General features: G+C 44.1%; 1 protein-coding gene across 4 annotated transcripts in view; it reads right to left on the reverse strand.

Moving 5' to 3' along the window:
• The window catches only part of ECPAS (Ecm29 proteasome adaptor and scaffold), a 107278-nt gene extending 96233 nt beyond the window's left edge, over positions 1–11045 (reverse strand). The window contains exons 1-2 of one of the 4 annotated variants that reach the window (XM_045469469.1): positions 10669–10961; positions 2602–2705 (exon numbers count right to left, since the gene is read on the reverse strand). In XM_045469469.1, coding sequence (XP_045325425.1) covers positions 2602–2623 — 22 coding nt within the window. In that variant the 5' untranslated portion in view covers positions 2624–2705; positions 10669–10961. Of the gene's footprint in view, positions 1–2601; positions 2706–10049; positions 10440–10668 lie in introns of those variants that run through there. The other 3 variants (XM_045469470.1, XM_045469471.1, XM_045469468.1) reach the window with 3 other exon arrangements.
• Positions 11046–12462: the final 1417 nt, after the last annotated feature.

Consider the following 12462-nt stretch of genomic DNA (forward strand, 5'->3'; position numbering starts at 1 on the left):
CAAACTGAGGGTTGATGGGGGGTTGGAGGGAGGGGAGGGTGGGTGATGGGTATTGAGGAGGGCACCTTTTGGGATGAGCACTGGGTGTTGTATGGAAACCAATTTGACAATAAACTTCATATATTGAAAAAAATAAAAAAATAAAAAATAAAAAAATAAAACTATGATGAGGAAGGAAAGCCTAACTGCCATCTAGATTTTATATGTAATAATCTTTTCAGGTAGATCAATCCTGTGAAGTATAAATCTAACCAAATACTAACTGATAAAGTCCACATCATCTATTAATTTCTATATGCCATTTTGATTCACTAAATGCCACTCTAATACTTGACCAAATCCAAATGAGGTCAGCAAGAAGTAATGCTTTCAATTTTGATCTCTACTCCTAAGTTTTTAAAAATATGTTTGCCCTCATTCTCTACCTTTAAAAAAACATATTAAATGCAAACGTACTTAAAAGGAGAATGTCAGGGAGCACCGGGTGACTCAGTCCGTTAAGTGTCCGACTCTTGATTTGGGCTCAGGTCATGCTCTCATGGTTGGTGAGTCCAAGTTCCATGTTGGGCAGTGCGGAGCCTGCTTGGGATTCCTCTCTGTCACTCTCTCTGCCCCTCCCCGCCTCAAAATGAATAAATAAACTTAAAAATTTTTTTAAATTAAAAGGAGAACGTCAGGAAGTCCAGTAGTAAACACCAATAAAGGTCGGGTGGTGGGGAGAGGACCCATTCCATCATGGCTGCTGCAAGAGTTGCCTCCTTCCAGCCAGGGCAGCCCCAAGGGGTGACAGATGTAAATCTCTGCAAGCAACAAGGTTCAGAGCAAAAGGTTCCTGCTGACACAGTCCCTGCTGGGACCCCTTACCCCCAAACTAAGGCAATCAGACAGACCATCTTCCTGTCCCCTAGCCCACCAGTCTTACCCCCCCACGGCCCAGGCAGATAGTGCAATATTGAAAGCCTTGCACCAGGATGCACTATGGACTACATTCTGAGCAGGAAAGGGAAAAGGAGTCTTCCTTCTCCTGCCACTTCAGAAGTCCTAGCCACCTGCATATGACGTCAGGCTACTTTAACCCAGCATAGCCCAAAGCAAGGCTACCCCTCTTGCTCTCACATACACATTCTACTACCCCCTCCACACACACACACACACACACACACACACACACACACACAGAGGGAGGGAAGGAAGAAGTGACTAGGTTAGCTTGGCAGGGTTGGGCCAAGTGATGAGACAGAAGCCCTAATCTATTACCTAGATTTAATGAATAAGTGTCAGATTCTAGTTGCACTAAGTTCCACAACCACTCCCACCTCCCAAGGAAGTCCTTTCCCCCAGAAACAGCAGCTGGCAGGTGTCCACTTAGAAATCAGTGTTAGTAAACTGATGAACAGAAAGATTAGTTCAGCTTATGAAAGCCAGCTTAGAGGAGACAATATACTATGCAAGAGGTCAAACTACATAAAAGTCAAATATGTGACAGTGAAGATCCACCCAAAGCAGCTAATTACTTAGGATAATGCTCATTTGGATGTGTAAACACTAGAATATTCCTTATTTAAGTCACTATTTAAATTCCAGCATTTGTGGTATACTGCTTGCCTTCAGTAGATCATTAATTTCATTAACACATCTGTCACAGGCCCAAAAACACTGACAGAGAAAGAATCTAGAAGCAAATGAACAATGTCCCCATTTCTCTTCTACAATTCCTCCAACCTCCCAATTTTCCATTTCTCTAAAATGGAACGAAGATAGCAAAAATAAACCAAAGTTTACTCTGAAGTTGAACTTTGATTTATAAAATATTCCATTCATTCTATCCCTCAAAATTCCACCTAAATGAATTCAAGCATCATACACATCATCAGCAATATACATACTGAAAAACAGAACGCACTGGGGGAAGGGGAATGCAATAGAAGACAGCAACAAAATGAACTTTGAGTTGAAGCCACAAAATCCCAGGTACTCACTGGATATTGAGCTCATGAGATCAGAGAGTTGCAATGTGAACATATAGAGTTTCAATCAAAGGACTATCCAATATCATCCAAGAAGGACACTGACACCATACGTATTCAGCCTCAGAATGAAGTAAAATTAAGTGGCTTTTCTATCACAGTACATGTCAAAAAGGCAGAATTAGGAATATCCAATTACTATCATGATGCCATTTTTAACGCCTTTTTTTTTTTTTTTTTTTTTTTTTTTTTTTTTTACAAATAAAACAATTAACTCCAGGATAATATTCCTGCAGCGTGTAAAATCATCTTTTATGGCTGTGGCAGACAATACCACTTGTAAACGAACACTCATATAGATTTTTCCTTGTGCATACAGCTAAGCAATGTCTTCAAGTTTTATCTTTTTTCTCTCTCTTGCTGATTTTTTAAATTTATGTTTGTGCAATGACAGAGAATAGAGGCTTCAGGAATATACAAACTAACATGAACTTCACCAACTCTCTTAAGATAGCTAGAAAAGGAGAAAAACCCATGAAGATCTTGGCAGGAAAATGCTACTTGATAACCTATGCATTTTTAAATGCTACTACAAAAAAATGCACACATCCTAAGGAACTAAGGAACTACTAACCTCTACAATCAATGTGATACATGGTTTATCCAGTCTTGACAAAAATCCTCTGGATCACCAGTGGTACGTTCATCCACTCGTACACATGCAATTGTATAAAGAATCTATTATTTAGAACACCAGGAAAGAAAACAATTAAAAGATTTATACTCACAGCTACCATTAAGAAAACAAAAAAGCACTTTTCATTTCTATGCTAAGATCTAATTTGATGCCCTGCTTTGTAAATTCAAAATGAGGAGGAAAAAAATTACAGTGATTATCAAATTGGAGAAGGAGTAAGGAATATGTCCACAAACAAAATTTACTGTATAGAAGTAATAGGCGAATACTTTAAAAAAAAATACACTGGTAATTATTCACAGAAGACTAAAAAAACTGGAATACCAATACATTTATTTTATCATATATGTATATGTGTACATATACATATAAATCATCAGCATACAAAGCCTTACATTAAAATTAGAAGAAAGTGTAATTATATAACATTTTTACAAGATGAGTATTAGTAGGTACACATTATTAGTACATTACAACTGAGGATGTAAGTGGTTAATATTCATAACCCTGGGAACCTCTGCCCTCTCTCAGGACTCCTGATCCCCTTCCCGGGTTCTTCTTTGTCTTCTTCTCACCCCTACATATAGCACCAGACAGCTGTCCTCAGGACAATGTGTCCATTCCCATGACTCTACCATCACCCCCACACTCTACCAAGCTTCAGAACCTAAGTTCCTATACACAGGAATCCACATGCCTAGCACTATGCCCAGTTCTTAGCATGTATTATCTCTTCCCCCTCTTATAACAACTCTGTGAAATAGATTTTGTTATTAACCCATTTTACAGATGAGAAAACCAAAGCCCAGAAGTTAGGTCCTCTGTTCAAGGACATTAATCGAATGCAGGAGAGCCAGGATTCAAAACCATCTCTGACTCCAACACCAGATGTTTTTGTTACTGTTGAAAACTGTCTCCCTAAACAACATAACATGGGCGCCCCAGTAACTCAACTTACTCACTCAATGAATACTCTGTTGAACACAAACCTGTTCTCTTTTCTCCACCTCCACCTCCCTACATCTGTCTAAATACTACAATCTCCACTCCACCGCAATCTCTCAAGTAAATTCTTAGAATCATCTCTAACTCCTCCCTCTCTTAAATAATGCTCATCTACTTGGCCAATAGTTTCTGCCTACGTTAGAGATTGTAGGATATATCACCTTCTTGCTAAATCCACTTTCACTCTCCCACTTCAGACCCTATGTTTCCTTCACTTGGCCACGGTGATACCCTCCTAATTAGTCTTGCGCTTTTGGTCTCTGGATTCTTACAATCAATGTTACGCCACTGCCACCTGTTATCCTTATAAAACAGATCTACTCATGTTACACTCCAGCTTAAAAGCCTTTGATGGTCCTCTTCTGTCTACAGAACAAAGTCCAAACTAGTTATGTTGGCATTCCCACACAAGCTGGTCCCAACCTATCTTCCCAGCTCCATCTCCTACTGCACCCCCCCTGAATAATAATAATAATAATTTATATATAGCTTAATTGTTTAGACAGTGCATTTTCACATACGTTAATCATAACAACACTATGAGTATTTCTTATTATCCCAATTTTATGAGAAGGAAACTGAGACCTAGAAAGGTAAAATTATTTGTCCAAGATCCCAAATTGTAAGAAGAACATAAAAGGTAAAAAGGGCCAAGTATCAAACTACAAATTTTATCTCCTTTCCCAGCACCTCACACAGCCATAGCACGCCTACTCCAGTACATCAGACTCACTCACACTTTCTCTGAAAATGCACAACATTTTCTAACCTCTGTGTCTTAGCTTAATCTATTTTTCTCTTAACTTGGAATGCTATTCTCACTTGAAATTTCCAAAGAACTGTGTTAGGCATTTTTCATATTATGCCTCATATGAGTTATTTATATTCATATATAAACCTGTCTCTACACTGAATTATAAGCCCTATGAGGACAAGACCAGAAGTTGGCCAATTTTTAAAGTCTTATTTAACTGGAAAATGTGTGGGGAAAACAAGTCACATAAGATGACAAGCATCAAGGCAGAGACTGGCCAGGCCTGAAACCAGAGACCAGAAACTTGGATCAGACTCTCTGAGCACCCTGGAAGTGCCTACAATTTTAACATCTATCTTCTGAACAAGGTCGAATGTCCCAGTGCCAACTATTCTCACTGACACTGGCCTTTATTAAATATTAGTTTATTGAAAGCTTAATTCAAAACAGAATGGGGTGAAAATTAAGAATTAGAAGTTGATAAAAAATAGAAATATCATTATTTTCACTTTAACTTTTCAGATGTGACTTAGTAACCAAAATTTAAACCATACAGGTTTGCTTTACAAAGATCAGCTCAGCTGCATGGATGGCTGTCTCTAGGGCTATTTCAGTATGACCACAGAATCACGTTCACCTACACAGACAGCTTCCCACATCTCATCCTCTAAAAGCCACTAGGATTCCTGGCACTGGCAGAGCCTCTCTCAGAAGGTATCTGACATGTTGATTATCTGGCCAACTTTTGCAAGTGAAGTGCCCCATGGTTATGTCAAATGGTCAAATTGAATAGTGTCAGTGTGCCTTAAGATTACAGGCCATTACTCCTTGAGTTGTCTTTATCCCAATGAAGATCAGATTCTAAGGATGCCCTATAATTATGAAGCCCAGAATATGAAACCCCTCAACTGCTGACCAGGTGAAAAGTCACAAATGCTTCCTTCCTTCTATCAGAAGTCTCCCTATCCACTCCTGCAATATAACTACAATGTCAACTTTTCCATGAACTGACAGAGGATATTAGAAGAAAAACTAGCCCACATGCTCCGCACTGAATTTCATTTCATTCCAAACAGTCATAGCACCCTGAATATAAAGAAAAAAATTACAGACTATGATCTCAAGTAATTTACAATCTAGATTTCAGAACTCTCTTTAACAATCAGAACTAACTATTCTCCGTGGTTGCATCTCACCCAAAAATCTACTATTTCTATTCAATAAACATCAGAATACTACCACATTTTGGGGCGCCTGGGTGGCGCAGTCGGTTAAGCGTCCGACTTCAGCCAGGTCACGATCTCACGGTCCGTGAGTTCGAGCCCCGCGTCAGGCTCTGGGCTGATGGCTCAGAGCCTGGAGCCTGTTTCCGATTCTGTGTCTCCCTCTCTCTCTGCCCCTCCCCCGTTCATGCTCTGTCTCTCTCTGTCCCAAAAATAAATAAACGTTGAAAAAAAAAAAAAAAAGAATACTACCACATTTTATACACTACAGCAGATTTCTTCCAGAGGCTATTAAGATGTGGGGGAGGGGGGGGACATGTTGCTCTTGTTATAAACTGTATATTCTCCCTTTCAGAGATGGTAATACAGCAGTCAGTCGGAATTAACATATAAACAGGAATCAGAGAATCTGAATTGAAGTCCTAACACTGTAACATGAAGGAAGTTCCACCACTGAGACAATAATAGGACTAAACTCACAGGGTTGCTGCAAGGATTCATTTAATATGTACAAAGTGACTAGAACACATGGTAAGCTTTTGGTAAACATTAAGCTTTACAATCACCTGACTCATAGTGACAATTACATGATATTTGTGAAAGGATAACAGATTCTAAGATATCCCAGCCCAAGACTGTCCTGCTTACCTTTCATGTGTCAATGATACTCATCAACCAATCAATCAATAAAAATGAACTAAAAGAGAAACCTAACAGTTCTGCTTCTCAGGAGCTCCTGCAAAGTGCGGTGGCAGATACAACTGAAAGCACCTGTAGATTTAATTTAAATTTATGGCACGCATGTCACCTCAAATACAAAAATAGAAAATACTGATTTGAAATCTATAGAAACCCACTGTTACCAGCCTTACATCTCTAAATAGCAGGCATAGGAACCACAGATAGCATTATTTTAGCATTATCTATATTATGTAAGCATACATTTTGGTCCTTAACATAGTTGTTTACAGTTATTCTTCCTTCTTCTCAGCAGTATTATAATTCCACTCGTGGACTGTGGTGTTTCTTTTGCACCCCACAGCAACGCTAAACAGTAGTCAAATAATTGTAATAGTAACATCCAGCTAAGACTTTTAGCAGCCCATCTGACTAGATCTTTTTGTCCACATGAACACTCTATGGTGCACAGAGGTAATACAGCCTAAATGCACACTGGAGTCTGAGACACCTGGGATTCAATTCCAACTCATTTGCTGCAGGACCTGGGGAACCTAAAAAGTCTGTTTTCCATTACATAAAACAGCAATAATAATTTTGCCTACCCCTTAGGATTACTTTGACAAATAAAAGAATATACATAAAGCACTTAATGCTAGTCCTGAAATACTGAATGGGATGTTTACAAATAGCTCCAATTTACTCTGAAATGCATCTAAAAAGGATGGATTGAGTACTTAATGCCACTCAACTGTATAAAGATGATTAAGTTTTGTTATGTGTATTTTACCACAATTTTTTAATAAAAAATAAAATAATTAAAGTGAAATTGTAAAGGTGGATTGAAAGATGGACAGATACATGATAAAGCTAATAAAATATCAAATGCAGAACCCAGGTAGTGAATATATAAATGCTTATTTTCAACCTTTCTGTATTTTTGAAGATTTTTACAATAAAATATCAGGGGACAAAATAATGCAGACATCCAATAGTTCACTTTTATTTTCATCTACTACTGAAAAATAATAACCAGCAAATATTCAGATTCTTGGCTCCTTTTTAAAAAATCTTATAAAGCATCTTTCCATCAGCCATCTCTTTTATTATAGCCATTCTAAAACTAAAAGTGGCTTATTTGAAACTTCTTAGCCACTTACTTATGTATTCAATTTCAAGTTAAATTATTCTAAGGTACCAGCTGCCAAGCATTTAATCTCTTCTGAAGTACAGAAACCAAGTCAGCAGACATTTGTGGTTGATGATTGATGATGTGACCAAACAAAAAAATGGAAAAGCAAGGATTGGAATTATTTGCTCCTAACTTTTCCAGTAGCTGCTAAAACCATAAGTTCCTTAACCAGAAGGACTACTAGCACCTTAACAGGTACCTAATATACAGAAGCACAGTGCATCTACACATGTACATCAGCCATACAGAATGATACCCAATTCTTCTTCTAGTTGTGTCCTCCATTCCAAATGGTAATTCAGATTTTAAGTGTTTAGTGGTACATCAGGAACCCAGATACCATGCAGTATAACAATTTAAACAGACCACCTCACACCCACTGCAATGGCTACTTTCAAAAATACAGAAGAAAATAACAAGCGTTGGTGAGGATGTGGAAGAACTGGAACCCTTGCGCACTGTTGGCAGGAACGTAAAATGATACAACCACAGTGGAAAACAGTATGGTGGTCCCTCAAAGACTTAAAAATTGAATTACCATAGGATCAAACAATCCCACCTCTGCATATAATACCCAAAAGAATTGGAAGCATAATCTCAAAGAAATACTTGTACACCCATGTTCATAGCAGCATTATTCACAACAGATAAGATGTACAAGCAACCCCAGTGTCCAACAACAGATGAATGGACGAGAGAATGTGATATATGTACACAATGGAGTATCATTCAACTTAAAAATGAAGAAAATACTGTCACATACTACAACATGGATGAACTTTGAGAACATTATGCCAAGTGAAATAAGGCAGTCACAGAAAGACAAACCATGTATGATTCCACTTATATGAGATACCTAGAGAGGTCAAAATCACAGAGACAGTCAGCAGGATGGTGGTTGCCAGGGGCTGGAGGAAGGTGGGGTGGGATAGGGAGTTAAGGTTCCGTGGGTACAGAGTTTCAGTAATGCAAGTTGAGAAGAATTCTGGAAATGGATGGTGGTGATGGTTGCACAATATGAATGTATTTAATACCACTGAACTGCACACTTAAAAGTGGTTATGATGGTAAACTTTATGTTATGTGTATTTTACCACAGTAACAACAACAACAACAAAAATGGAAGAAAAAAATCAGGGACCTGATCTCCCCAGAAGGCCTGGAAGGTGCTCCAGCTTGGAATTGACAGAGGAACAGTCAACTCTGGCTCTCAAACCACGTCTATCTCTGAACACACCAGGAGACCTTGTCCACTCAGACTCTCCATCACGCCCAGGGTCACACCAACTGTGTATTTCAACTTCAAAATGAACAAACATTACTCCGCCTACACCAGTTTTATGTCAAAGCAACAACTTAATCTCTCTAAACCTGCCTCCTCTTTAAAACAAGGATAATTCCTACCTACCTACTTCACAAGGTTGTTATGAGGGCAAGAGTGAGATCACGTACATATAAAAGCAGCTTCAAACTGCCAAGCACCAAAGAAACAGAAATTATTATGTTTATAACTACTTTCGGATGGAAATTCCGAAGGGACTGTAACAACAAAAACTTCACAAGGCTTGCGACACCTCGCCCATGGTACATTCCATTTAAAACTCACATCATCCCTAAGTAACACCGTTCTTGTTTTGGTCATGAACTGAAGGGCAGCGCTGAGGAAACAAACAAACGCTCAACGTAAGCATTTCATCTAACCACCCCCAAATGCAATCAGAAATCATCTTACATGTTCTAGGAAAATTCAATTTTTATGACCCCAGCGTGGGCCTGCGGCGCCTTGGAACTACACTTCCCACAAAGCATCGAGGTGAACCCGGGCGGCGGGCGGGGCGGCCTGGGATTCAGGGTGGCCACAGCTCTCCCCGAACCTAGATCGCCGGCCCCTGAAAAATTGCACCGTTTACGGTCGAGTGTGCGCTGGCTCTCCTTTCTGAAACCGCTGTCACCCCGCGGTTCCTCCTGCGTCTAGCACGGCGACCCTCTCTCCGCCCTCCCGTCCTTCCTGCTCCACCTGAGGGTCACCGCCTATTCTTGACCTTTCCGCTGATTTCTAAGGTGTCACAGAAAGGCACCTTCTTCCCTTCCTCCCCGCCAAATCTACATTTCTAGAACTCCCCAAACAGTTGGGACTCGGGGCCACGGCGGGGTCAGACGGGACGGGCCGACACTGCCAGCCACCCTGGGCCCCCAGCCGGTCCGCCCGCCCGAGCGTCGCGAGCAGGGGGCTGGGCTGCCCCCACCCCCGGGCCGGGGCGGATCGCGGGCAGAGGTGGCTCCGCCCGGGGCTCCGGTTTCAATTTCGCAACGTGACGGTGCAAACCTGAGGCCTACAAGCGCCGGCGGCCGGCGCCCCGCCCGCCCGCCAGGCCCGAGCGCCCCAGCCCCCCGCGGCCGCCGCCCGCCCACCCAACCCGGCACCCGGCGGGAGGCAGCGCGCCCCGGCCTGCCCGCCCGGCCCCGGCCGCCGCCCCCGGCCCTGCGCAGCGCCGGCTCCGACTCGCGGCCGCGGGCTCGCGGTGGCACTTACTCAGCTCGTCCTGGGAGGCGGAGGCGGCGGCCGCAGCCATGTTGCGCCAGGGAGGGAGGGAGGGGCCGGAGCGGGAGGGCGCGGACGCGAGGCGCGGGGGGCTCGCCGCTCGCGGTGCGGCAGGGGCCGGGAGCCGCCTCCGGTCGCTCGGCGCGGGCCGCGCTGCGCCCACGAGGCCCGCCTGCCGCCGCCTCCTGCGTCCTCCTCGCAGCACGCGTCGATCTCGCGGTCCCCCGCGAGCTCGCGACTCGGGCGCTCCCACCGCCTCGCGCCTCTGCGGAGCCGCCGCCGTCTGTCGGCCGAGTCCCGGTGCGACCGGCCCGCCCGGCGGCTCTGCGGCTCCGCGCCGCGCTCGCCCAACTCACGCCGGTTTTATATTTAGAAAGAGCTGAGCCATCCTCCCAGCGGCCCCCCCGCCGGGCCCCTCGCGCGCCCGCCCGCCCGCGCTCGCTCGCTCGCTCGCGGCTCGTCCTGCCCACCTGCCGCCGCCCGCCCCGCGAGCGCTCCCCGCGCGGACCCGGCACGCGGCGGCCTGCGCGGGCGGCCCGGCCTAGCCGCCCCGCCGCGCCGTAGCAGCCTGCGGCGGCCGTGGCTCGGCACGGACGCGCGGGCCTCTGACCTGAATCCGAGCCGGTCTCCATGCCGGGGATGCTGCGCGCGGCGCCGCGAGGTGGGCGCCCGGAGGCGAGGCGGCGGCGGGCTCGGGCCCGAGGGGCCGCGCGCCGCAGTCCGGGAGGGGCCTGACCGGCTGGCCCGCGCTGCCGAGGCCGGGGGAGATCCTCGAGGCGGGGCCCAAGCTCCCTTTTGAAAGGTCTGCGGCTGTCACGTTGGCCGGTCCCGACCTGAAGAAACACGTCTGTCCAGAGGAAGAGACGTGGACTCGGAGAAGTAGAGCCGGGCTCCGAGTCGGCGGGAGGAAGCCCCGCCCTGCGCCTCCCGCGAACTTCTCGGCCCCGGCGCGTGGAGCGCCCGGGACCCGGCTCCCCCGGCTCCACTTCTCACTAAAAGGCAGTGAGAAAGTGTACTTTTTCGATCCTCTCAGAACTAGGACCGCCGAGTGAAGGAAAGCCGTGAAGCCCTACCAAAAGTTACATGAACCTATATGTTGTTGTTTTTTTTTTTTTTTCAACGTTTATTTATTTTTGGGACAGAGAGAGACAGAGCATGAACGGGGGAGGGGCAGAGAGAGAGGGAGACACAGAATCGGAAACAGGCTCCAGGCTCTGAGCCATCAGCCCAGAGCCCGACGCGGGGCTCGAACTCACGGACCGCGAGATCGTGACCTGGCTGAAGTCGGACGCTTAACTGACTGCGCCACCCAGGCGCCCCGAACCTATATGTTTAAAGTTCAAATTCAAGTATATATGCTTACATGAACTTTTTTTTTTTTATTTGTAATACCTACGTTCTTTTAGGTAGCCCGAGTGATATATTTTCAATATGCCGATTTTAACTTGACGGCTTAAGTTGGTCCGTGAGGTCGTGTACGTGAAAAACACTCGCAAAATGCAATTCAAATTAAGGGGTTGCATAATTGCTGTACTTTAAGTGGTGGCACTGTCACAACAAATTAGGTACAAGATCAGATCCCTTTTTTTTTTTTTTTTTTTGTATAAAAGGAAGAAATCAAGACCCTAAATAGATTGAAATTGCGTCTATTCCTAAAAGAAATCTATAAAGCCCTGGTTACTGTCTTGAAAAATGACTATATGTCATTCCAGATGTGGGCAAGTACATCTTGTACTTGCCTTGTACTGAGGCAAGTACAAGGTACTTACACGACATTAAAGACATCTATTTCCTTTATTGCTTTAATAAGGAAATTATACATGATCTTTGGGAACATTTCAAATGATTCAGAATGTCACAAAATTAAAAGTGAAGGGCCTTCCTCTTGCACATCCCTTCCTCTCCCACCATTTTCTCCCCCAGAGAAAAATGTGGTTAACAGGTACAGTTGGGCCCGAGTGCTCTGGGGCCACATGTCTACACCCTCAAAAACGACTAGCATAGAGATAGGCTCATACTCAACAATGAAGTTCTGCATCAGTTTCCCCCACACACACACAATCTTCCATGTTAATTCAAAAAGGTCTACATCACCACTCTTTTTTTATTAATGACCTCATAGCACGTTAAATTAACCAATTCCTTTTTTGAGGACATTTTGGCTCTTTAGTTCGATGTTGGCACAAAGTCACTGCATAACAAACTATTTGCCAAGACTACAATATGGAAGTGTATAAAATAAAGGCTGTCCCCCATCTCACTGTCCACCATCCCCTCATCCTACTCCCTGGAAAGCATCCTGTTTGATGCACCCAAACTTTCCGACTATGAATATATAAAGTAGCTGCACTAAGGATTGGTTTGGAGAAATGTTGACTTCTCATAACTTCAAATAGATTCTTCT

This window comes from Leopardus geoffroyi, chromosome D4, assembly GCF_018350155.1.
Source record: "Leopardus geoffroyi isolate Oge1 chromosome D4, O.geoffroyi_Oge1_pat1.0, whole genome shotgun sequence".
Lineage (NCBI taxonomy): Eukaryota > Metazoa > Chordata > Mammalia > Carnivora > Felidae > Leopardus > Leopardus geoffroyi.